The sequence below is a fragment of the Eleutherodactylus coqui genome, chromosome 1, assembly GCF_035609145.1.
Source record: "Eleutherodactylus coqui strain aEleCoq1 chromosome 1, aEleCoq1.hap1, whole genome shotgun sequence".
Taxonomy (NCBI): Eukaryota; Metazoa; Chordata; class Amphibia; order Anura; family Eleutherodactylidae; genus Eleutherodactylus; species Eleutherodactylus coqui.
In genome coordinates this window covers 20,113,860-20,139,360 of record NC_089837.1, presented here as the reverse complement: position 1 = coordinate 20,139,360, position 25,501 = coordinate 20,113,860, and the positions used below count along the sequence as shown (strand labels likewise).

Sequence of the window (25,501 nt, the reverse complement as noted above, 5' to 3'; positions counted from 1 at the left end):
CTGTTATCTAACTGCACAGCCTCCCTGCAGAGCCTCACTTCAGCATACACTGCTCCAGCAGCACCCTGTTATCTAACTGCACAGCTTCCCTGTAGAGCCTCACTTCAGCATACACTGCTCCAGCAGCACCCTGTTATCTAACTGCACAGCCTCCCTACAGGGCCTCACTTCAGCTTACACTGCTCCAGCAGCACCCTGTTATCTAACTGCACAGCCTCCCTGCAGGGCCTCACTTCAGCATACACTGCTCCAGCAGCACCCTGTTATCTAACTGCACAGCCTCCCTGCAGGGCCTCACTTCAGCATACACTGCTCCAGCAGCACCCTGTTATCTAACTGCACAGCCTCCCTGCAGGGCCTCACTTCAGCATACACTGCTCCAGCAGCACCCTGTTATCTAACTGCACAGCTTCCCTGCAGGGCCTCACTTCAGCATACACTGCTCCAGCAGCACCCTGTTGTCTAACTGCACAGCCTCCCTGCAGGGCCTCACTTCAGCATACACTGCTCCAGCAGCACCCTGTTATCTAACTGCACAGCCTCCCTGCAGGGCCTCACTTCAGCATACACTGCTCCAGCAGCACCCTGTTATCTAACTGCACAGCCTCCCTGCAGGGCCTCACTTCAGCTTACACTGCTCCAGCAGCACCCTGTTATCTAACTGCACAGCCTCCCTGCAGGGTCTCGCTTCAGCATACACTGCTCCAGGAGCACCCTGTTATCTAACTGCACAGCTTCCCTGCAGAGCCTCACTTCAGCATACACTTCTCCAGCAGCACCCTGTTATCTAACTGCACAGCCTCCATGCAGAGCCTCACTTCAGCATACACTGCTCCAGCAGCACCCTGTTATCTAACTGCACGGCCTCCCTGCAGGGCCTCACTTCAGCATACACTGCTCCAGCAGCACCCTGTTATCTAACTGCACAGCTTCCCTGCAGGGCCTCACTTCAGCATACACTGCTCCAGCAGCACCCTGTTATCTAACTGCACAGCCTCCCTGCAGGGCCTCACTTCAGCATACACTGCTCCAGCAGCACCCTGTTATCTAACTGCACAGCTTCCCTGTAGAGCCTCACTTCAGCATACACTGCTCCAGCAGCACCCTGTTATCTAACTGCACAGCCTCCCTGCAGGGCCTCACTTCAGCATACACTGCTCCAGCAGCACCCTGTTATCTAACTGCACAGTCTCCCTGCAGGGCCTCACTTCAGCATACACTGCTCCAGCAGCACCCTGTTATCTAACTGCACAGCTTCCCTGCAGGGCCTCACTTCAGCATACACTGCTCCAGCAGCACCCTGTTATCTAACTGCACAGCCTCCCTGCAGGGCCTCACTTCAGCATACACTGCTCCAGCAGCACCCTGTTATCTAACTGCACAGCTTCCCTGTAGAGCCTCACTTCAGCATACACTGCTCCAGCAGCACCCTGTTATCTAACTGCACAGCTTCCCTGTAGAGCCTCACTTCAGCATACACTGCTCCAGCAGCACCCTATTATCTTGCTTCACAGCTTCTCTGATGTGTGTTGAGTTTAGCTCTTCTGACTTCACTTGTCTTTTCTCCTTCTCTACTGCTCAGCTTTAGCAGGATGGTGGAAACCACCCTCTATTTATCTACCTGGCCACTAGGGGCCAGCGCACAGCGCAGGGCTGCAGGCATTGTTCCCCAGGCACCTAGGGCAAACAGCTTGAGCGGTGTAAAATGTTCCAAAACCGTAAGAACTCTAAACTGCTCAGCAGCACTTCATCATCACCATCAACCTTCGTGCACAAACCGGATGCAGTCCTTTGTCATATCCAGGGGCGTAGCTACAGATTCATGGGCCCCAATGCAAAAGTTCATCTAGGGGCCCCTTCCCCCACACTCCATATTCCCACCATATCGTGATAGAATAACATTGCCATACTGTAGCTGTCTGTCAACTACATACAGTGGCTTAATAATACCACCATACTCGGACTACATGATGTAACCGTCATGTGATCAGTCACCTGGGTGGGTAGAGTCTGGGGTCACATGACCAGGTGGTGATCAGTGCATGCAGGACTTTGCTGTTCTGGTTGTGATCCATGTTGTATGGGATGAAGAATATATGTAGCAGTGCTGTATGTGGTGTACATTTACCAGAGCTGTGTGTGTGTAACGTGCATGTAGCAGAGCTGCATGTCTGTGACATGCGTTTAGCAGAACTGTGGGTCCGTGCCATGAATGTAGCCAATCTGTGGGTCTGTGACGTGCATGTAATAGAGCTGTATGTAGTAGAACTGTGTGTCTGTGATGTGCGTGCAGCAGAGCTGTGTGTGTGAGATGTGCATGTAGCAGAGCTATATATTATCTATCAAACAGCCTAGAGGCGCAATGAAGGTGATGTCATCACCGGTCCTAAATCAGCTCCAATCCCTTTCACTACATTATAGTAGTAAGTGGCGCCACCAGAAACACTGGTACACTGGTCCTAATAATTACTAGTATCTGTATAAGATCGCTGGAAGGAGGAGAGAGAAGGAAAGCTTGTAGTGAAAGGAGATCTATGCCTATAAAGAGAGGAGAGAGAGAAGCAGAAGTATAAAGTAGGAGGTACAGATGTGCTTCCGTTACTTAGCTGTAGGGTCATGAAGTAAAGTGTACAGATGTACTTCCAGTACTTACCTGTAGAGTCATGAAGTAAAGTGTGCAGATGTGCTTCTGGTACTTACCTGTAGAGTCATGAAGTAAAGTGTACAGATGTACTTCCAGTACTTACCTGTAGAGTCATGAAGTAAAGTGTACAGATGTACTTCTGGTACTTACCTGTAGAGTCATGAAGTAAACTGTACAGATGTGCTTCCGGTACTTACCTGTAGAATTATGAAGTAAGGCATAAAGATGTGCTTCTGGTATTTACCTGTAGAGTCATGAAGTAAGGTGTACAGATGTGCTTCCTCTACTTACCTGTAGAGTCATGAAGCAAAGTGTACAGATGTACTTCCGGTACTTACCTGTAGAGTTATGAAGTAAGGCATACAGATGGGCTTCCGGTACTTACTGGTAGAGTCTTGAAGTACAGTGTTCAGATGTGCTTCTAGTACTTACCTGTATAGTCATGAACTAAAATGTGTACAGATGTGCTTCTGGTACTTGTAGAGTCATGAAGTAAAGTATACAGATGTGCTTCTGGTACTTACCTGTAGGGTCATGAAGTAAAGTGTGCAGATGTGCTTCTGGTACTTACCTGTAGAGTCATGAACTAAAATGTGTACAGATGTGCTTCCAGTACTTACCTGTAGAGTTATGAAGTAAGGTGTACAGATGTGCTTCCGGTACTTACTGGTAGAGTCTTGAAGTACAGTGTTCAGATGTGCTTCTAGTACTTACCTGTATAGTCATGAACTAAAATGTGTACAGATGTGCTTCTGGTACTTGTAGAGTCATGAAGTAAAGTATACAGATGTGCTTCTGGTACTTACCTGTAGGGTCATGAAGTAAAGTGTGCAGATGTGCTTCTGGTACTTACCTGTAGAGTCATGAACTAAAATGTGTACAGATGTGCTTCCGGTACCTACCTGTAGAGTCATGAAGTAAAGTGTACAGATGTGCTTCTGGTACTTGTAGAGTCATGAAGTAAAGTGTACAGATGTGCTTCTGGTACTTACCTGTAGGGTCATGAACTAAAATGTGTACAGATGTGCTTCCGGTACTTACCTGTAGAGTCATGAAGTAATGTGTACAGATGTGCTTCCGGTACTTACCTTGTAGGGTCATGAAGTAAAGTGTGCAGATGTGATTCTGGTACTTACCTGTAGAGTCATGAACTAAAATGTGTACAGATGTGCTTCCGGTACTTATCTGTAGAGTCATGAAGTAAGGCGTACAGATGTGCTTCCTGTACTTATCTGTAGAATCATGAAGTAAGGCATACAAATGTGCTTCCTGTACTTACCGGTAGAGTGATGAAGTAAGGCGTACAGATGTGCTTCCAGTACTTGCCTGTAGAGTCATGAAGTAAGGCGTACAGATGTGCTTCCTGTACTTACCTGTAGAATCATGAAGTAAGGTGTACAGATGTGCTTCCAGTACTTGCCTGTAGAGTCATGAAGTAAGGCTTACAGATGTGCTTCCTGTACTTACCTGTAGAATCATGAAGTAAGGCGTACAGATGTGCTTCCAGTACTTGCCTGTAGAATCATGAAGTAAAGCGTACAGATGTGCTTCCAGTACTTGCCTGTAGAATCATGAAGTAAGGCGTACAGATGTGCTTCCTGTATTTATCTGTAGAATCATGAAGTAAGGCGTACAGATGTGCTTCCTGTACTTACCTGTAGAATCATGAAGTAAGGCGTACAGATGTGCTTCCTGTACTTACCTGTAGAGTAATGACGTAAGGCATACAAATGTGCTTCCTGTACTTATCTGTAGAATTATGAAGTAAGGCATACAAATGTGCTTCCTGTACTTACCTGGAGAGTCATGAAGTAAGGCGTACAGATGTGCTTCCAGTACTTGCCTGTAGAGTCATGAAGTAAGGCTTACAGATGTGCTTCCTGTACTTACCTGTAGAGTCATGAAGTAAGGCGTACAGATGTGCTTCCTGTACTTACCTGTAGAGTCATGAAGTAAAGTGTACAGATGTGCTTCTGGTACTTACCTGTAGAGCCATAAAGTAAGGTGTACAGATGTGCTTCTGGTACTTACCTATAGAGTTATGAAGTAAGGCGTACAGATGTGCTTCCTGTACTTACCTGTAGAGTCATGAAGTAAAGTGTACAGATGTGCTTCCGGTACTTACCTGTAGAGCCATAAAGTAAGGTGTACAGATGTGCTTCCGGTACTAACCTGTAGAGTCATGAAGTAAGGCGTACAGATGTGCTTCTGGTACTTACCTGTAGAGTTATGAAGGCATACAGATGTGCTTCCTGTACTTACCTGTACGGTCATGAGGCGTATAGCGACCCCCCCCCCCCCCTAGCTACGCCACTGGTCATACCCCCTTACAACTGTGTAGAGGCACTCAGGGAAGGACATTACTTTTTAACCCCTTAGGACCCAGCCTAGTTTGGTCTTTAGGGATGCCAATATTTTCTGGGACTTCATCCCCTCTTCGCGGACGGACGAGCGGACTGCACAATGTCAGCATGTTGGATCTTTGTGCGGCTCCGGCACGGACGGCCTCCATTGCAGTCAGTGGGAGCCGTCTGACCCGCGGCCGTCCGCAATGACATTGTGCAGGCACATAAAAAAGACAGTCTAACCCCTTAAGTTCCCTCTTACAGTGTGATATCATTATACAGTGTAGCCCAGGCTGGGGAAAGGGGGAGGATTGGGAAGGAGAATGCAATCTATTGTTCTCTGTGATCAACCATTTCAATCTGTGGCTCAGTGTTAAGGCCATTTTAGACACAACGAGAACTGCTCAAAAATCGCTCAAAGCCGAAATACACGTCTCGGCTGCAGGTTTCTGCCGCGGCTTTACAAACGCACCTCGGTGGATCCAGCCGTGGATTTAGCCCTTTTCAATGCCGAATCCACATGCAGAATTTGCAGTGCGGTTTTAGAGGCGGATCCACGGGGAGCGATCAGAGGTGATTCCGCCATCAGAGCCCCAAGCGTATAAAAACGTGTCCGTGCTGCAGCTGCAAACATTTTTTTTGCTGCTCGTGTAGCACCTGTACGCCGTCCGTGAGTCCATTTTTTTTGCTGCTCCGTGTAGCGCCCGTACGCCATCCGTGTGTCCATTTTTTTGCTGCTCTGTGTAGTGCCCGTACGCCATCTGTGTGTCCATTTTTTTTGCTGCTCCGTGTAGCGCCTGTACGCCATCCGTGTGTCCATATTTTTGCTGCTCCGTGTAGCGCCCATACGCCATCCGTGTGTCCATTTGTTTTGCTGCTCCGTGTAGCGCCCGTACGCCGTCCGTGTGTCCATTTTTTTTGCTGCTCCGTGTAGCGCCTGTACGCCATCCGTGTGTCCATATTTTTGCTGCTCCGTGTAGCGCCCGTATGCCATCCGTGTGTCCATTTTTTTTGCTGCTCCGTGTAGCGCCTGTACGCCGTCCGTGTGTCCATTTTTTTGCTGCTCCGTGTAGTGCCCGTACGCCATCCGTGTGTCCATTTTTTTTGCTGCTCCATGTAGCGCCCGTACGCCATCCGTGTGTCCATTTTTTTTGCTGCTCCGTGTAGCACCCGTACGCCGTCCGTGTGTCCATATTTTTTGCTGCTCCGTGTAGCGCCTGTACGCCGTCCGTGTATCCATTTTTTTTGCTGCTCCGTGTAGCGCCCGTACGCCGTCCGTGTGTCCATTTTTTTTGCTGCTCCGTGTAGCGCCCGTACGCCATCCGTGTGTCCATTTTTTTTGCTGCTCCGTGTAGCGCCCGTACGCCATCCGTGTGTCCATTTTTTTTGCTGCTCGTGTAGCGCCTGTACGCCGTCCGTGTGTCCATTTTTTTTGCTGCTCGTGTAGCGCCTGTACGTCGTCCGTGTTTTCTTTTTGTTTTGCTGCTCCATGTAGCGCCCGTACGTCGTCCGTGTGTCCATTTTTTTTTGCTGCTCCGTGTAGCGCCCGTACGCCGTCCGTGTGTCCATTTTTTTTGCTGCTCCGTGTAGTGCCCGTACGCCGTCCGTGTGTCCATTTTTTTTGCTGCTCCGTGTAGTGCCCGTACGCCGTCCGTGTGTCCATTTTTTTTGCTGCTCCGTGTAGCGCCCGTACGCCGTCCGTGCGTCCATTTTTTGTGCATTTCCATTGTCTTGAATGGCACGTCTCGGACCGGACTCGCGCCTTTTTTTTTTTTACATTCAAAAACGGATGCATTTGGTAGACTGATTCCTACAACTCCGCGATCTACCGAGTCCGGCGGCGGTTGTTCAGACAGCGCATGAGCGCAGGCTTGTGCGAGGCCGCAGCTGGCAGGAGGGGGTTTGATAACACACCAGTATCCCCCGGCTCCGCACAGTGGTAGAGCTGCTGCCGCTCGCTGCAGTAATTATGCGCATTTCTTTCTTTTTGGGGGGGATAATTGTCTCCCCCTGGTCATGTGACTGCCGGCGCACAGCTGCTGCGGGGAGTCTCCATGCTGCCGTCCCGCTCCGTGTACAGCTGGAGCCACGGGGTCTTATTAGCTGCTCCGCTCTCTGAGCTCTGTGATATCTTTGGCGCTGCTGCTCGTACGGCGGGATTATCGCTCACTGTCAGATTACACACTGCAGGAGCGAATACGTACGCGGTGAGAGAGCGGCGAGGACTCAGCAACAGCAAGAGATACATGTATACTGCGTGCAGCAGAGCTGAGCGTGTCATCTGGCGTAGACATGGAGGGCGCACTGCCACCAGCGTAACTGGCCCGTGTGTGATCCGCGGTGCTGGAGCCGCCATGACTTGCATCGGGGCGTTCAAGCAGTCGGATTTTACGTACATTAGACAAATCGCAGCTTGTCCTGTTTTGGTCGATGTTATGAACCAACAGAGCGCCTTGGGATTGCGCAAATCTGCAGTGAATACGCCGTACACGAAACGCAATTTTCCACTTCGGAATTCCGCACCCCAATTTGCCCCTTGGCCGGGCGAAATGCGGCAGAAAAAGGCGGATCTCGGCACTCCATCTAGAGGCGGAGTTTACGTGAAAAATTCCACATCCTCGCGGCTCACAGGACATAAGTAGTCCGTGTATTAGGCGCAGATTTGTCATGTGACTACGGGCGATTTCAGAAGGCCGTATGCGTAACCACACTCGCTGTGAGGGGGCGCTGTTGTCCACGAATGAGGTTTTCTCCGGCCATTCAAACTCCACATCACAGGCAGGAGTTAGAAGGAAACCGCGGGAAGGTAAATGCGCCAATCTCCCCCGCAGGTAGTTGGTACAACATCCAGGAAGGAGGGCGCAGGTCCTGTCTACTCTCAGGCGTAGTATGAACGGGCGAGAATCCCGCGAATGAAAACGAAGCCCCTGAAAACAACTGATATCGGGGGTTCGGTTTTGTTTCGTTATTATCACAGCCGAATAATGGAAGAAAAACACCTTTGTGTGCCTAGGCCCTAAACTTACAAGCTGCGGGATACCTATGTTATATCCCCCGCGCCCGTGTGACTGCGTATTACGCACAGATGGCAGTGGCTCAATAGAAATCCACAGGCTTTTAGCAACACTTATTTAGGCGTATGAAAGATATACATGTGATACGCAGTGACAATACGCCTGTGTGAGTGGGGGGGGGGGGGGTTAACCCCTCAATGCTCCCGCACATACACTTACGTCATGGAGCTTGGGGGTTAGTATGGAGGAGGATCAAAGCCCGCCTGCAGCAGTTCCAATCAGCGCTGAATAGACCCCTGATATATCTATGCACAGTTATAAGAGCGCCCCCTTGTTACAGTCCTGGGTATAATAGATGATGGGAGAGATCTCTGCACTGACCCCTGATATATCTATACATAGTTATTAGAGTGCCCCCTTGTTACAGTCCTGGGTATAATAGATGATGGGAGAGATCTCTGCACTGACCCCTGATATATCTATACATAGTTATTAGAGCACCCCCTTGTTACAGTCCTGGGTATAATAGATGATGGGAGACATCTCTGTACTGACCCCTGATATATTATACATAGTTATAAGAGCGCCCCCTTGTTACAGTGCTGGGTATAATAGATGATGGGAGAGATCTCTGTATTGTCCCCTGATATATGTATACATAGTTATTAGAGCGCCCACTTGTTACAGTCCTGGGTATAATAGATGATGAGAGAGATCTCTGTACTGACCCCTGATATATCTATGCATAGTTATAAGAGCGCCCCCTTGTTACAGTCCTGGGTATTATAGATGATGGGAGAGATCTCTGTACTGACCCCTGATATATCTATACATAGTTATTAGAGCGCCCCCTTGTTACATTCCTGGGTATAATAGATGATGGGAGAGATCTCTGTACTGACCCCTGATATATTATACATAGTTATTAGAGCGCCCCCTTGTTACAGTCCTGGGTATAATAGATGATGGAGAGATCTCTGTACTGACCCCTGATATATCTATACATAGTTATTAGAGCGCCCCCTTGTTAAAGTCCTGGGTATAACAGATGATGGGAGAGATCTCTGTAATGTCCCCTGAAATATCGACACATAGTTATTAGGATATAGAGATATCAGCAGCACTCAAAGTAAAGCCCACCTCCTATATCAGGACTTAAAAAAGGCTCCATAAACGATGGACGAAGAGCTGATCACTGATCGCTGAGTGTAAATAACAGCCATTCAGTATTGAACAGCCGCTATGTTATGTCAATGGAGAGGGGCGGGGGAGCGTGAGGAGAAAAGTCTCCTGCCTCCCCGCTGTGAGCCAGTGATTCTAGCTCCTGTGCAGGTGTGCAGGGGCTAGTATTTGTGGGGACATCGTTTGCTCGACACTCGTCCCGTCTAAATGGCCCTTAGACTGGTGACATTTAGTGGAGAGTTTACTTTCTCACTCTGCATCTCATCTGACATTTCATTGTCCTCTGTGAATACGCTGGAGACAAAGCTATTTAATACCTGTGTGTTCTCCTCGTGCCTCTACAGTAAGTAATGAGAAGGTTTGTAAACCTTTCCCATTTATTGTCCGTATTCCTGTTTTTGAGGACATTGCCCCAGTAATCCCCCTCTACCATTTCTCCTGCATTATGTATTAAAGGGCCAGCACTTCCAGTATTCATCTTTTTACTATTTTCTAGTTTTTCTCTCCTTGGCAATAAGCCTCCCCAGCTCAGCTGCAGATTTTTACATAGTGTATCTTTTTCCTTATAGGCTTTCAGTGCTTCGTCGCTGACTTTTTGTTTTACTGTATTTCCCCCGAAAGTAAGCCCTACCCTTAAAATAAGCCCTGCCCCAATTTTCCAGAGAAGAGGGAGAGAGAGGGCACAATACACGCCCTACCCAGAAAATAAGCCCTAGCTACACTACATGAAAGAAAAAACAGCAATACTTATCTATCAGGCGCCGTCCGGGTCCCTCCCGCTGGTCTTAGCTGTTACAGCAGGCTTCCATGCAGTTCTTGGCACTGACGGAACATCGCCTGCTGGTAACGTGGTTTGTAAACTCCGCCTCCAGCAAGCAATTGCTCTGATTAGTTCTCGAGTGCCACAGCTCAGCCAATCACTGTGGTGCTCCATGAACCAATCACAGCATCACATTGAATTTCTGTGATTGGTTCATTACTAGTCAGACTTCTAGCATTATTCCTCTTGTTGGTCAATCATCCAGCATTGTTCCCCATTATTGATTAGACTTCTAGTATTAGTCACCATACAGTTTAGAAGGTTTTGGTTATTTTTTATATTAAGTGTATCCCTACTAACTGTTCCGCTAGTTCTAACTTTGCTATCCCCTCAGACCGCTCTGCCCTCATTTCCATTACTTAGTCCCAAGTCACTGTCTACACTGCCTCCCCCCTCCCTTCTATCTCTCTGGTTGTTCCCCCTGGTCCCTACTTTAAACACTCCTCCAACCTTCTAGCCATCTTCTCCCCCAGCAGAGCTGCCCCCTCCCCATTGAGATGCAGCCCGTCCCTTTAATAGAGCCTGTAGCCAGCAGCAAAATCAGCCCTGTTCTCAAGGAACCCAAGCCCTCCTTCCTGTGCCATCTCCGGAGCCCCTTGTCTACCTCCCTAAGATCTTGCTACTTTTCTGCTGTGACTTGTGGTGCAGGTAGTATTTCCAAGAAAACTACCTTGGAGGTCCTCGCCCTGAGCTTATATTGTAGTTCCCTGAAATTGTTTATAAGGATCTTCCACCTCCCTCTAACTTTGTCATTCGTGCCAATGTCTACCTCGCCCGCTGGATCCTCACCAGCTCCTCCCAGTAATCTGTCAACCTGATCCACGAGCGCCAGGAAGACAACACTCCTGGTCTTTGTGGTACATTGCCCTGTCTGTCCCCCTAATAACCGAGTCTCCCACTACCAGGATCTGTCTAGCCTGGTGGTCAGAGCGCATATTGTGCTGCAGCAGTGCTAATCTGGTAATGGCATCCCTCTCATCTGCCAACTTTGCAAACTTGTTGGGGTGTGCCAGTTCATGACTAGCCCCCCTGTATATTTCCCTATCCTGCTCCTCCTGTCACCCACCTATCTGCCTGCTCGACCATGTCTCCCCATCTACCCTCCACCCCCACATCTACCCCAGCGAGTGCAGCTCAGTGAGCAGTAAACCTCTTTGCAATGGGGTAACTAATGCGTTACTTTCATAGACCTGACTTTTACGGACACAGCACAAACTATAGATAGCTTATCCTCAGGACAGGTAATCAATAGTAGATCAATGGGGGGGGGGGGGGTCTGTCAATCAGGACCCCTGCCAAACAACTGGGTCAGTGTATTCGTACACTGAGCTGATTTGGCAGGAAGCAGGTAGCTTCGTTCTTACTGCAGTGGCTGGGCTTGGTATTGCAGGTCAAGTTCCCATTCACTTCAATGTCTGCAATACCAATCTTGACCACTGCAGCCAGAACGGAGCTGTCTGCTTCCTGCAGAAATCAGCTCCGTACACAAGCATGCTGGCCTCGGCTCACAGCTGTTTGTCAGGTGTCTTGGGCGACTGACCCCCACCAAACTACAACTGGTGACCTGTCCTACGGATAGGACATAAATAGTTTACAGTGGACAACCCCTTTAATTGTGTGGGATACTCCCTTAAACACTTGTTGCGGAGGGATCCTGCTTTGAATTCCAGCACCCCCTGCCAGCAGCGATGTGCATTACATGGAGCCCTGGGAGCATCGGTAGGGCTGAACCTCCTAATGGATTCTGCATGCTCCGCTTCCCTTGTGTTACTCCGCCTGACAGCGAGTTATTATGTCTCGCCCGCCGCCGGCACATCACAATAGCTGGGGGCGGGCCATTACATTACTTCATTACAGGGAGGAAGGAAATGTATCCACCGTGAAGAAGAACAAGTAAGGAGTAATTAACTCTGGGCAAATCCGCTCTACACCGCGCTAATCACTCATATTTAGTATTAGAGATGCTAATGTCAATTATGCAGATGAGGAGATCATTACTCCGAAGCCTCAGAGACATTACCTGCCTCATTACCTGCTCCTCCTGACATATCTGGAGTTGCAAGAAAGAAAAGAAAGTGAACCCTTTGGAATTCCCCGGATTTTTAATAAAAACCCAAATTGTTGCTAATAAAATTGGGTCTGATTGTCACTTCAGTCACAATTATTATTACATTGTGTGAAAACAATGACAGACCGTGTAAGGCCGCCCGCACACGGGTGGATACATGCTGCAGAACGCTCAGTCCGCACCGCCAATCCGCAGCAAATACCACCTGTTACTTCCTACGCAGATCCGCTGCTTCCTCTCGGAGGAAACATTGCAGCATGCCCCATCTGCATGCGCACGGGTGGATAGGTTCACGGATTCTGCATCATCGCCCAGCGACAGTGCGGGGAAAAACAATTTTGCAAAAATCATCTGTACTGTGGATATGCGATGGCGAGCTGCCGGGATGATCCGCGGTACAGGAAAGTCGGCGACGGAGCAGGTACATGCGGATGCCTCTGCGGCCAGAGCCGGATTCTGCTGCGGGATCCGGCTCTGCTGTGTGCAGGGGGCCTAACTACCGTGTTTCCCCCAAAATAAGACCCTGTCATATTAATTTTTGCCCCAAAAGAGGCGCTAGGTCTTATTATACTTGCCTAGCAGGCTGGGTGCACATCCTTTCTGCTGATCTCCACAGCTCCAAAGCGCTTCCCGCAGTCCTCGTCAGCTCATGATTGGTGATTGGTTCTTTGACTGCTGCTCAGCCAATCAATGCATCGCTGAATGAACCAATGCAATGGCTGTGATAGGTTGATCCTGCACTGCATTGATTGGCTGAGTAGCGGTCGAAAAACCAGTCACAGCCATTGCTTCCTGGAGGTGGGATTTATGAATTCCGTGATGTTGTACGAGCGTCTGAGGACTGCGGAAACCGCGCCAGACCACGTTGAACCTCTAGAGAGCAGCCCCCCGAGCCTGCTAGGTAATGCATTTTTTAATGTAGTGTAACTAGGGCTTATTGTCAGGGTAGGGCTTATATTTCAAGACTCCCTGAAAATTAGGCCAGGGCTTATTTTCAGGGCAGGTCTTATTTTGGGGGCAGCAGGGTAATAACACAGGTGGCTGTATTGGTAATGTCTTTTATTGTGCAAAATCTACAGTAAGTGAACCTCTGTGTTAATGACGTCTTCAAAAGCTAATTTGCAAAAGAGGTTCCAATTAAGAAGATGAGATTAGAAGTGCAGGTTCCACAGATGCCTTGCCAAGTAAATAAAGGCACACAAAGCCTGGTTACTGACAGATCTGTTAGGGCTCCTGCACACTTGCGTTTTTCTTGCTCGTTTTTTCCACGCGATTGTCAATGGGACTTTCTAATGTTAAAGACGCATCACACAAAAATCGCACCGACTGGTGATGAGTGTTTAACATTAGAAAGTCCCATCGACAATTGTGTGACAAAACGCAGCGATATCACGTGAATAACCACAAGTGGGTGTGAGCCCTTAGTGGCATCTGCGTCTTATTAATTAGTGTCTGTCTATTATTGAATCTTGGATAACGATCCAGCCAGAGGAATCAAAACAGAAAACTAGGGAATTTCTAAGGGTTCACTTACTTATTCTTGTACCAGATCCACGACCAGATCCTTATTGTTACAGTTGGACTAAATTTACAAACGTTGCCTTTTCCAATATTTGTGCTCATTATAGGTGGGAGGGACCAGGACCCCTTAGCGGCGGGCTCAGATGCCGACTTATCCCTTTATGTATTATACAACAATATTCTCGCCGTAGGGACTGAATGTTCCAGCATGGCAGCCCAAACATCGCAGCATCTGCTACCGCCGAGTCTCAGGAAACGAGTGTTAATGAACAGATTTATGCAATCCAGCAAATATTGATCCTCAGACCTGCGATAACGAACTGCTGAGCTGATAAGAGCGGCGGCCCGGCCCGGCGCACACGGTGCGTTGTAGTCATCCTCCTGGTGGATTACAATGCTACCAAAGGAAAATAGGACTCTACACCGGTCTTAGTTTAGGTGAACCCCAGGATGTCATAGCAGATACTTAGTCACTACCATAAAGGAGAACGGCTTAAGCGTGGGCGGGTACGAGGGAGGGGCTACCACACCGCTATGGATTCTTAGGATGATTTTAGGACTTTCAGTGGGCATTTTTATTTTTTACTTTAGTTCAGTCCAACTGCAACTTCTAGGACTTCTCGGCATCCCCTGATTTGGTGACTATGTAATGTGTTGGGGGGGGGGGGGTACTGACTTCCCTGATATCTGGTTTGTCTGGTGCATGTTGCAGTTGGATGTGCCGATCTCTTGTGCTCTCAGATCATGTCTTGGGGTTTGACCGCAGTCTATTCCTCTATCCCCATTGATGAAATAAACCTGTTGCGTGTCTATCAAGGACCTTTCATGTCTCTGATCGGTGGGGCTGGCTGCATAGCTCTGCAGCCGCGGTCCCGCTGACCCTATCGCACCACTTCTTTTCTTTGTACCCCTCTCATTACCTCGCATTGACTTCTGTCAGATTTCAGCTCCCAGTGCTTTGGATCTTCCAACTGGGCGGTCTCCTCCAAAGAGTGACGGTTTCCTCTGCCTTCTGACATCACTGATTGACAGTGAGTAGGGGAGACCGCCCACTTGGCCAAATCTAATGGCGGTGGGTGTGCAATGGCCCTTTAACACAGACCAATGACTAGAGCGCGAGAATCTGAATCATAACTCTGCGATGTGCTATACTTTGTAGTCTATTCTTTCCTCTTTGTTTATCATATTGCACAGCACATGAATAGCATTTTGGCTGGTATGCAGTGCCTGGGACCCCGGCAATCAGCTGTTTCCCGGGCTGCTGTCTTTGTGTACAGAGGTGCTATGTTCCTGGAAGAAGACAGCTCTGTACATTGCACAGTGGCCCAAGTTGGTATTGCAAGCTGAGTCTCATTCAATTAATTGAGACTCAGCCTTCAGTACCCACCTAGGCCACTGTGCAATGTACGGAGCTGTGCACTTCCAGCGGTTCCTGTGCATTGGAGCAAGATGGTGAAGGTTCTCTGGTTCATGGGACAGCTTTGGCCAATGTGGGATACCTACTGTTCCACCTCTTGATGTGGATAATGTCTGACATGGCTCTCTCACTCCACAGAGTCGGTAAAGGTGTATTTTCAGCCATGAAGCTCGGGAAGACTCGACCCCCAAAGGATGAAGGCAGGAAGCAAGGTAACATGACTCCATCCATCACCAGATCCAGTGCTCCAACCCCTGAACTACTGCTTGAGCTAGAACATCTCAGCACAATTTATAGCTTAGCTATTTTTCAGTCCTGGTCCTGCTTCTTCCGAGTCCATCCATCTCACTGCTCTTGGCGGGTTCCAGTAAATAGGGATCCCCTAGAGGGGATCATGAGTGTTGAGGAGTCCCCATTCCACATTCAACATGAGAACCGTATCTTTTGTGCCAAAGACAGATCAGATGCCTTAATCTGATGAATCCCATCTATGCCTCTTTACATTGACCCTCACTGCATCGTTATCAATGTAGTCTTGGGTATATAGGTCATCATTTGGTCCAAGGCTGATCTCTCTGACTTTAACCTTCATTCTGATCCCTAACCTATCTCTTTATAGATGAACCAGCGGTCCTTGAGACTGAAGATCTGGACCGGAAAGCTATAAGATTAGGGGGAGGCCTGGACCCTGACACTATATCTCTGGCCTCTGTCACAGCGGTCACAACTAATGTCTCCAATAAAAGGTAATATCATCCGCCATTTTCACTGTATCAGCCACTTGTCCCATGTGCCGTAGCACAGCACCAAATATAGCCAGATGTGCCTTTGCTGGTGGTGAGGTACCATCCAGTAGTCATTGCTGGTGGTGAGGTACCATGCAGTGATCCATACAATGATCCTTGGTGATTGGTTAATGGTCCATCCAATAGTCAAAGGTGGAAGACACAGATCAATGGTCATTGCTTGTTGTGAGGTGCTACCTAGTGATCATTGCTGGTGGTGAGGTGCCATTCAGGAGTCATTGCTGGTGGTGAGGTGCCATACAATAATTATTGCTGGTTATGAGGAGCCATCTAATAGTCATTGCTGTTGGTGAGGTGCCATGCAGTGGTTTTTGCTGGTGGTGAGGTGCCATCCAGTGGTCATTGCTGGTGGTGAGGTGTCATCCAATGGTCATTGCTGGTGGTGAGGTGTCATCCAATGGTCATTGCTGGTGGTGAGGTGTCATCCAATGGTCATTGCTGGTGGTGAGGTGTCATCCAATGGTCATTGCTGGTGGTGAGGTGTCATCCAATGGTCATTGCTGGTGGTGAGGTGTCATCCAATGGTCATTGCTGGTGGTGAGGAGCCACCCAGTGGTCATTGGTGGTGGTGATGAGCCATCCAGTGGTCATTGGTGGTGGTGAGGAGCCATCCAGTGGTCATTGGTGGTGGTGAGGAGCCATCCAGTGGTCATTGGTGGTGGTGAGGTATCATCCAATGGTCATTGCTGGTGGTGAGGAGCCATCCAGTGGTCATTGCTGGTGGTGAGGTGTCATCCAATGGACATTGCTGGTGGTGAGGTGCCGTCCAGTGGTTATTACTTGTGGGGAGATGTCATCTAGTGGTCATTGCTGGTGGTGAGGAGCCATCCAGTGGTCATTGCTGGTGGTGAGGAGCCATCCAGTGGTCATTGCTGGTGGTGAGGTGTCATCCAATGATCATTACTGGTGGTGAGGTGCCGTCCAGTGGTCATTGCTGATGCTGAGATGTAATCCAATGATCATTACTGGTGGTGAGGTCCCATCCAATGGTCATTACTGGTGGTGAGGTGTCGTCCAGTGGTCATTAGTGTTGGTGAGGTGCCGTTCACTGATCATTGCTGTTGGTGAGGTGCCGGCAAGTGGTCATTACTGGTGGTGAGGTGCCGTCCAGTGGTCATTACTGGTGGTGAGGTGCCGTCCAGTGGTCATTACTGGTGGTGAGGTGCCGTCCAGTGGTCATTACTGGTGGTGAGGTGCCGTCCAGTGGTCATTGCTGGTGGGGAGGTGCCGTCCACACATGGTCACTGCTCATTGAAAACAATAAAATATATGATAACCATGAGTCCTGCTAATGATTGTCTTTTACCAAGAATGGGGGGGAGGGGTGTTCTCAGGATCTGTTGGGGTCCCAGCAGCAAAACTTGCAAAAGTGAAAAACCCAAGACGTAATATTTACTTCTATATACTGACAGTAACCAATGATCTCTTCCATTAAGGTCCAAACCTGATATCAAAATGGAGCCGAGCGCCGGGAGGCCGATGGATTATCAAGTAAGAGCCATCCTCCCCGGAGCCGATGTGGTGTCCTTCATGTATGACGTGGTCCGCCATGTGGTGTGCCACCTCCTGTGTCTTAGCTTGTGTTATTACCCCACAGGTCAGCATCACAGTGATTGAGGCGCGGCAGCTGGTGGGTCTGAACATGGATCCCGTCGTGTGCGTGGAGGTCGGAGAAGAGAAAAAATACACGTCCATGAAGGAGTCAACCAACTGTCCTTACTACAATGAGGTGAGAAGATGGGGGGGGGGTCACAGGCTGGGAGTTACATGGTGGAAGGGGCAAGATCCCAGAGCAGGACCGAGCATGGCCGGGCTGACACGAACGTCATTGCCGGCATACCACATGCGCAAAAACTGCACGGATAATGCGCAGTGAGCAATCGGTGGTGTCAGCCCGGCTGTGCCAGGGGGGATGTGCGCTGCCATGGGGAGGAAGCAGACTGAGGGGTACATAATGGAAGGCAGGGTCCCCAGCAGCACAGAGTATTCCAGGAGCGCGGTCTTATGATCTTGTCGCACTCACGTTCTATTCCTCTCTCCCCCAGTACTTCGTCTTTGACTTCCATGTGCCTCCGGACGTGATGTTCGACAAAATAATCAAGCTGTCAGTAAGTGGAACGTTCCTCCGTGCGGCGGTCACTTCCTTAGCTCCACCCCCTACAGCCGCATCCAGCCTCACAGCAACATTAATGGGCAGTCTACCAGTAGGACGTCCTTGTCACTCCAAGCAACCAATCACAGCGCAGCTCTCACCTCACAACCTGCTGATTGGCTGCTCTGAGTGACGGGGACGTCTAACTGAGAGACATGGCTGGTAAATAATTGTATTCCCAGAAACCGATAATATGGCTGTTTTGGGCCAGGAGGGCGGCAGGGTGGAGTCATGTAGGAGGGTGTCAGCTTCTCAGTGACACTGACAGTCATCCTATGTCCTCCACACTACTGCACATATTACATACATGTGTAGCGACGCCACCATTGTTACAAAACACACCAGCCAAGAGGGTGTGGCTTATCACAATGTATATTTTTACCTCAGTTAGTTGCGCCAGTAGTAATAGCGCCCCCAGTAGTGGTACCAATAGTAGCAGTGCCCCAATAGTAATAGTACCCACAATGGTGGCACAATAGTGGCCCATTAGTGGTGTAAATAGTAGCAATGCCCCAAATAGTAACAATTCCCCCAGTAGTGGTGCCAATAGTGGCAGTGCCCCAATAGTAATAGCACCCACAATGGTGGCACAATAGTGGCCCAGTAGTCGTGTAAATAGTAACAGTGCCCCAAATAGTAACAATTCCCCCAGTAGTGGTGCCAATAGTGGCAGTGCCCCAATAGTAATAGCACCCACAATGGTGGCACAATAGTGGCCCATTAGTAGTGTAAATAGTAAGTGCCCCCTCTAGTGGCCCCAATAGTAACAATGCCCCCAGTAGTGGTCCCAATAGCAATAGTGTCCCAGTAGTGGCCCCAATAGTAATAATAACCCCAGTAGTGGCCCCAATAGCAATAGTATCCCAGTAGTGGCCGCAATACTAGTAGTCCTTTCAGTAGTAGCCCCAATAGTAATAGTAACCCCACTAGTGGCCCCCATAGTAATAATGTACTAGTAGTAGCCCAATAGTAATAGTTCCCCCAGTAGCAATAATGCCCGTATTAGTAGCCCCAGTATTAATAATGCCTCAGTAGTGGCCCCAATAGTACCGTAATAATAACCCCAGTAGTGGCCCCAATAGTAGTAGTCCCTTCAGCAGTTGCCCCAATAGTAATAGTAACCCCACTAGTGGCCCCCATAGTAATAATGCCCCAATAGTAATACTTCTGCTAGCAGTAATATTGCCCCTACTAGTACCCCCAATATTAATAATACCCCAATAGTAATAGTGCCTCCAGTGGTGGCCACACCATCTATTATGTCATTCACTCTCTCGTTAGCAGATGGCGTCAGGTTGCTGCTGGCCATAGGTGCTCTCAGCTGACTAATATTATTTACCAGCCACTAATATACAAGGCCCCATACCCGGCCCCCGAGCACTGGGACCCTTCTCTTATGGCCTATGGGCAAGCAGCTGTGGCTCTGTCCAGTCTTGGACATTTAGGAGTTAATCTCTGATAGTGTACAATGAGTACCAGCCTGCCATGAGGTCTGGACATAGTAGAACACTTGGGGTTCTCGGTGACTGTTAGGAAATTCCAGGGACCCCAATAATAAATTTCTGAGCTCCAAATTAATAGTGAAGCGTAGCAGGCCGGCAGAAGTCTATGCCACAGACAGGTAGCTGCATCCAAAGAATTCTGCATGTACTACTACAGCCATAGAGCTTTTATCAGGAAGGAGGAGTATACATGGCTTCATGCCCAAGCTTTACACAAGGTCTCATGTGAAACTATTAACTCATGGAAGCAAGTTGTCATTCTCATGTGAAACTAACACACAGTACATAAGATAACTAATAGCAGAAATACAGAAACCCATGAGCAACTAAAAGGGAACCTGCTAAAATACTTCATGGGAACGGCTGAGAGAGCGAAACTTGGCTGTACGCCGAGAGGAGGCCTCATCTAAGCTTCAGAAGAGAATTAGGCCAAGGTCCATAAGACGCGGTCCATAAGACGCGGTCCATAAGACGCGGTCCATAAGACGCGGTCCATAAGATGGCTGAAGGAGACAAGCTGTAAAGACAGAACCTGCACCTTCACATTCCCCCATTTAAAACCGTTCCTCTGAAGATTATTTGGGGCTCCCATAACACAATTGATGATATTCGCTCACACTTCCACAGGTCATCCACTCTAAGAACCTGCTGCGCAGCGGTACGTTGGTCGGCTCCTTTAAGTTGGACGTGGGGACGGTTTACACCCAGCCTGGTAAGTGCATGGATTGGACACAAGATACCGGCGATGGGCAGTCAGGCCCTTATTACCTCTATCGCTCACCACCCAAATATAAAGGGGGGTGTCCAAGATTAGAAAAACATGTCCACTTCCTTCCAAAAACAGCGCCGCCCCTATGCATGGGCTGTGTCTGGTATTGCAGTGCAGCTCCATTGAAGTGAATGTGGCTCAGCTGCAATGTCACACACAACCTGTGGATAGATGTGGCGCTGTTTTTAAAAGAAATCAACCATGTTTTTCTTATTATGGACAACCCCTTCCTGCTGCGGGGGGTAAATGTACATCCTGGCAGGGGAAGCAACTCCCTCCCCAGGACATAAGCTTGCATCCTATGGATGGCGCAGGCTTTGAAGCTGTGCCATCCACAGCGGGAGGTGGATGTGACTAATAGCCGGACTCCTGCTGCAACAGCGAGGATCAGTGACCATGTTGATCGTGGCGTGTAAAGGGTTCACAGTGACCAAGCATAGGTCATCAATGGTATTTACCCTAAAAGGCCCTTTAAGGCACAAGCAGGTCTTGAAGGGGTTAATCTGACAGTCATTAATTAACACGGTTTGCCTTTATCTTATCAGAGCATCAGTTCTACCACAAATGGGCCATCCTGTCCGACCCTGATGACATCACCGCCGGGGTGAAGGGTTACCTCAAGTGTGACATCGCCGTGGTCGGGAAAGGGGACAACATAAAGACGCCCCATAAATCGAACGAGACGGATGAGGACGACATTGAGGGGTGAGTTCCTGGGGTGGTGGGGTGCTGCAGCTCCCCTGGGGCAGATATACTATATACACTGGGGTATAATGTCCTCTGAATGATGCAGTGCAGGGACACTGCCACCCAGAGGATATGAGCAGTCGTAGCGTTGTCACCACACCTCCTGCCCCCCATCCTGGGGGTCTCACTATGAAGACTCTGGGGGCCTTCACTCTACCATTAGTTTTTCCAGCACATTTCGGTTTCTCTGCACCGTAACCCTTCCCATCTTCCCCATTGGTTTCCGTTGTTACATTAGTCTCCGGTCGCTTCCTTTTATCAGCTGCAGGCTGATTAGACCAAGTATTAACCCCTTAAGGACGTGGCCCTTAAATAAAAATAAACCCATCTCATTTTGAGGACTTTTCCTGAGGATTCATCATCCAAGTCTCGGTAAACCTCTATAAACTAAAAAACTGAAAATAGGGCACTATTGCAGGCTGGGGAGGACAGCCCTGGTCCTGGCTAGAGTGCTTAACCCATTAAGGACCAAGCTCAGTAAATTTATGGCGCTTGGTCCTGGGCTTCAACCCCCGTGAATTGTAAAAATACGGCGCGGGATTAAAGCCCCCGCTTCTGCAGTCAATCAGAAGCATGTTGGGTTGTCAGCTGTTAGTCACAGCTGATAACCCAGAGGAGAAGGCAGGAGGTTTTTTTAACCCTTTCTGCCCCCTCCTTTCTGTAGTACACAGAACTCAATGAGCGCTATGTACCAAGAAGTGAGAATGGAAGTGTTTTTTCCACTACGCAAGCTAGCGTTCACGTGCTCACCGGGTTTACCTGGGACAGCAGAGCTGCAGGGTCCTAGCAGGCCCTGCTCAGCTCTGCCAATGACTACTGTCACTACAGGGGGATGTTTCTCCCTGTAACTGGGGTTCCTATGGCTGCAGTGGAAAAGTGGCAAATAAACAAAAACAAAAAACATGTGAATGCCTGATTTAGGTCTTATATGAGGTCATGGGGGACATAGATGGTAAAAAACATAATTACATAAATAAGTAAAAGAACAACATATACATAAGAAAGAGAATGACTCAAAGCCGACGCCAACCAAAACCGTAGCCACATGCACCCTGTAAACCAAAGCCATACATGTTTTATATCAGAACGTCCGAAACAAATAGAGGAACCCGTTACTGTACTTTATTTCAGCGTAAATATACTAATTTTAAAAAAATAACTCTAAATGTTCAAAAAAAAAATTTTTTTAGCTTTAATCCCCAATAAAACTAAAAAATGGGAAAAAAAGACAGTGAAAAAGATATTAGAAAATTAGCCCTGTGTGTTATGGGAAGAAAACACAGCAAAAATAATTTTGGTAGCTGAGGGGGAAAAAAAAGAGCAGTAAAACCACCACATGGGTAAAATCCCAGTGTCTGGTCCTTAAGGGGTTAAAGGGATGGGGGAGGGCCGGGCCAGCCTGTGTTGGTCTCCATAACAAATGGGAATCTGAAACAATGCCTCTGCAGCGACTTGCAAGCATCTTTCCTTCCAATAGGGGGCACTGCAGAGGCATTGCTTCATCTTCCTATTTGCATAAATTTCCCAGAAGACCATGCATGGCCTTATAAGTCTCCTCACTAGGTGCTCTCCCTAAGGAGAGACTCTACTCTTCCCGGTGCCCATAGCAGTAATATAGATAAAACAATGTATTAGGAATCCTCGTTGTGTAATCCAGTAATAACATTATTACGGCCTCGCCGCCGGTCACACAGTTCTCCTAATTAATACTTCTATATGTAATTAACCCACAAAGATGAGGAGCGAGAGGCAGGAAATCAGGTCACGGCGGGATGAGTCCTGTATAGCCACCTATTCCTCATCATGCCCCTGGCTATAATATAACGGAGCTCTGTCACATTCAGCCGCTCTAATAATTTGCTTCTCCTGAGGACTCGGAAGATGAAAAGAGGGTTTATTCACTTCTTATCATTTAATTAAGGCCAGAAACTCCCGAATAACCGGGGGTGGGAGACGGAACGTATGATGCAGGGGGTGGCCGAGGCTGGGGGAGGCCGAACATATCGTGTGTGTGAGGGGGCAGGCTGGTAGGGGTTAATCTGGGTGATAGAAGATATTCAGAGCTCAGTGGATACACCTGAAAACTATTGTCTTTAGAGGGGTTTCCATATCGATCTATCAGGGGTGTAATCAGAACTTGCTGAGCCCCGAAGCAAACTTTTTAATGCCCCTAAACCAAATTTGTTCATCCATTCACAAGGTCCATGTGAGAGTTGGGGTGAAGGCTGGCTGAGGAGGGGTACAAAATACACAACTTCTGTGAATGTACAACTCTCAGCATAAGCTGACAAAGAATCCATACATGCTGGGACCATACCACACAAATAGGAACTGCAGAATAGGGAGCAAGACCCACTAGAGTAATACAGACCCTAGACCAGAGCCCAAAACTTATTCAGACTCCAGGCCAGATCCCTGAATAAATTTAGGCACCAGACCCAAAAATTAATTCAGACTCCAGGCCAGATCATAAATAAACTTGGACCCTTTCAAGACCCCAAAATATATTTGGACCCCAACCAGACACCTAAATAACTTTACATTCCGACACCAAGTGTAATTCAGATCCAGAAACAGATCCCTAAATATATTCTGACTCTTAAATAAATACAGACCCTAGACCAAACCCCAAAAGTAATTTAGACGTAGGTCAGATCCCTAAATAAACTCCGACCCCCACACTAGACTCCTAAATTAATTTAGTTCCCAAATCCCAAAAGTAATTCAGACCCCAGATCAGATCCCTAAATATATTCAAACCCCCAAATAAATGCAGACCCCAGATCAAACCACAAAAGTAATTCAGTCCGCAGGCCACACCCCTAATTAAATTTAGACCTGAGACCAGACCCCAAAAGTAAATCAGACCCAAAACAATACATTAATCAGACCCCATATCAGACCCCAAAATTAAATCACACCTCAGACCCCAAAATAAATTTGGACTTCAGATCCCCAAAGTAATTCAGACCCTGAATGGAGCCCAAACACCAGTCCTCATGATTTGATGATATCCTATAGAGAGAATACCGCTGGCAATGTTTTAGGCGCTGACTATAACCACATCACCTGTGCAATACCATGGAAATCCTGAAAACCTGCCCTGTTGGGGTTGTGAGGAAACACTGGCCTAAATAAATTTATACCATAGATCCCAAATGTAATTTAGCTCCCAAACCCCTAAATAAATTTACACCCCAAAAGTCATTCAAACTCCGGACCCATAAATTAGTCAATATCCATATCAGGCCACTAAATACATTAAGGACATAGATCCCAACAGTAATTCGGTCCCTAGACTCCTTAATAAATTTAGACTCCCCAAATACATTCAGACCCCTAAATAAATGTAGACCCCAGACCAGACCCCAAAAGCAATTCAGACCCAAGACACACAAATTAATCAGACCACTAAATAAATTCCATACCTGAACATTAATTCCAACTCCAGACCTCAAAGCAAAATCAGACTCCAAACCAGACCCCAAAATCAGCCCATCTGGGGTGCGGTCACACTGTTCTGTAGGGCTCAAATGTCAGAAACCAACTCATCCGGAGACCTTATTGGTCTACAATGGAATCCTGTGGTTCCTTCCCAGGGTTCTATCTCAATCCTGTCTTCGAGGACTAATAAGACTTAACCCCGCAGCAGAACCGGGACGTAGTGAAGAACGAAGTGTGACCAGTGCCTAACATTCATAATGCTGGTGTCTTATATGGCAGAAGGACTTTGGGCCCCCTGATGCTTCAGGGCCCAGGTGTAACGGCTACTTATGCAATCCCTTAGTTAGACCCCTGTGCACTGCCTATGCAGACAGTACAGGTAACTTTAATGATGGAGTGCCCTTTTAAGTTCTGAGTGTCTCCAGTTCTAAGTCCCAGAATCCCTCCGCCTCCCATAAATCCAGCGCAGCGCTGTCGTATGTGGAAGCGCTCAGGAGAGACTCAATCTTTTAATAGCCAAACATCAAAGTCCTCCCTGTAAGACATCCGGGAGCCGCGCGGCTCGTACAGTCTCCAGGCGAATGTGAGAAAAAGCAAAAAGTGACATCTCTGATTTCTGAAGCAACTGAAGCGGCAACATTTATATATATTCTGGCAGGAAAGACAAAAAACCTGCAGAAAAGATCCCAGATATTTCTAGAAAAAGACGTGAGCACAAGAATAATCAACATACATGCAATGTGACGCTGCCGCACCTGAGCGACCGGCCCTCGGTCGGCAACATGGCCGCATGGCCGGTGTGGTGATCTTCTACCAACTCATATGGGGTTCTGTTGCAGTAGTTCAGCTTAAAGGTCCTTTTACACAGGCCAATTATTGGGCACGGACATGGTCGCCCAACAATCAGGCCATGTCAAGGTCGGTTCAATGTCAGCGAGTAGAAAAACACTTGCTCATCGGTGGCATGTCTTCGTGTGTGAACAGGGAAATGTATGCCGGCTATGGGGATGAACCAACATAGTCCCCATAAGCCAATTCTGAGCCCGTCTAAAAGAAAAAGAAATGCATGT

General features: G+C 48.2%; 1 protein-coding gene across 7 annotated transcripts in view; it reads left to right on the top strand.

The window, feature by feature from the left end:
• OTOF (otoferlin) overlaps nt 1-25,501 on the top strand; it is a 362,878-nt gene that overhangs the window by 247,460 nt on the left and 89,917 nt on the right. For all 7 annotated transcript variants that reach the window (XM_066594464.1, XM_066594452.1, XM_066594448.1 and 4 more), the window contains 7 exons: nt 15,150-15,223; nt 15,631-15,757; nt 17,254-17,308; nt 17,415-17,546; nt 17,863-17,925; nt 20,099-20,183; nt 20,786-20,945. In XM_066594464.1, coding sequence (XP_066450561.1) covers nt 15,150-15,223; nt 15,631-15,757; nt 17,254-17,308; nt 17,415-17,546; nt 17,863-17,925; nt 20,099-20,183; nt 20,786-20,945 — 696 coding nt within the window. The remainder of the gene's footprint in view (nt 1-15,149; nt 15,224-15,630; nt 15,758-17,253; nt 17,309-17,414; nt 17,547-17,862; nt 17,926-20,098; nt 20,184-20,785; nt 20,946-25,501) is intronic.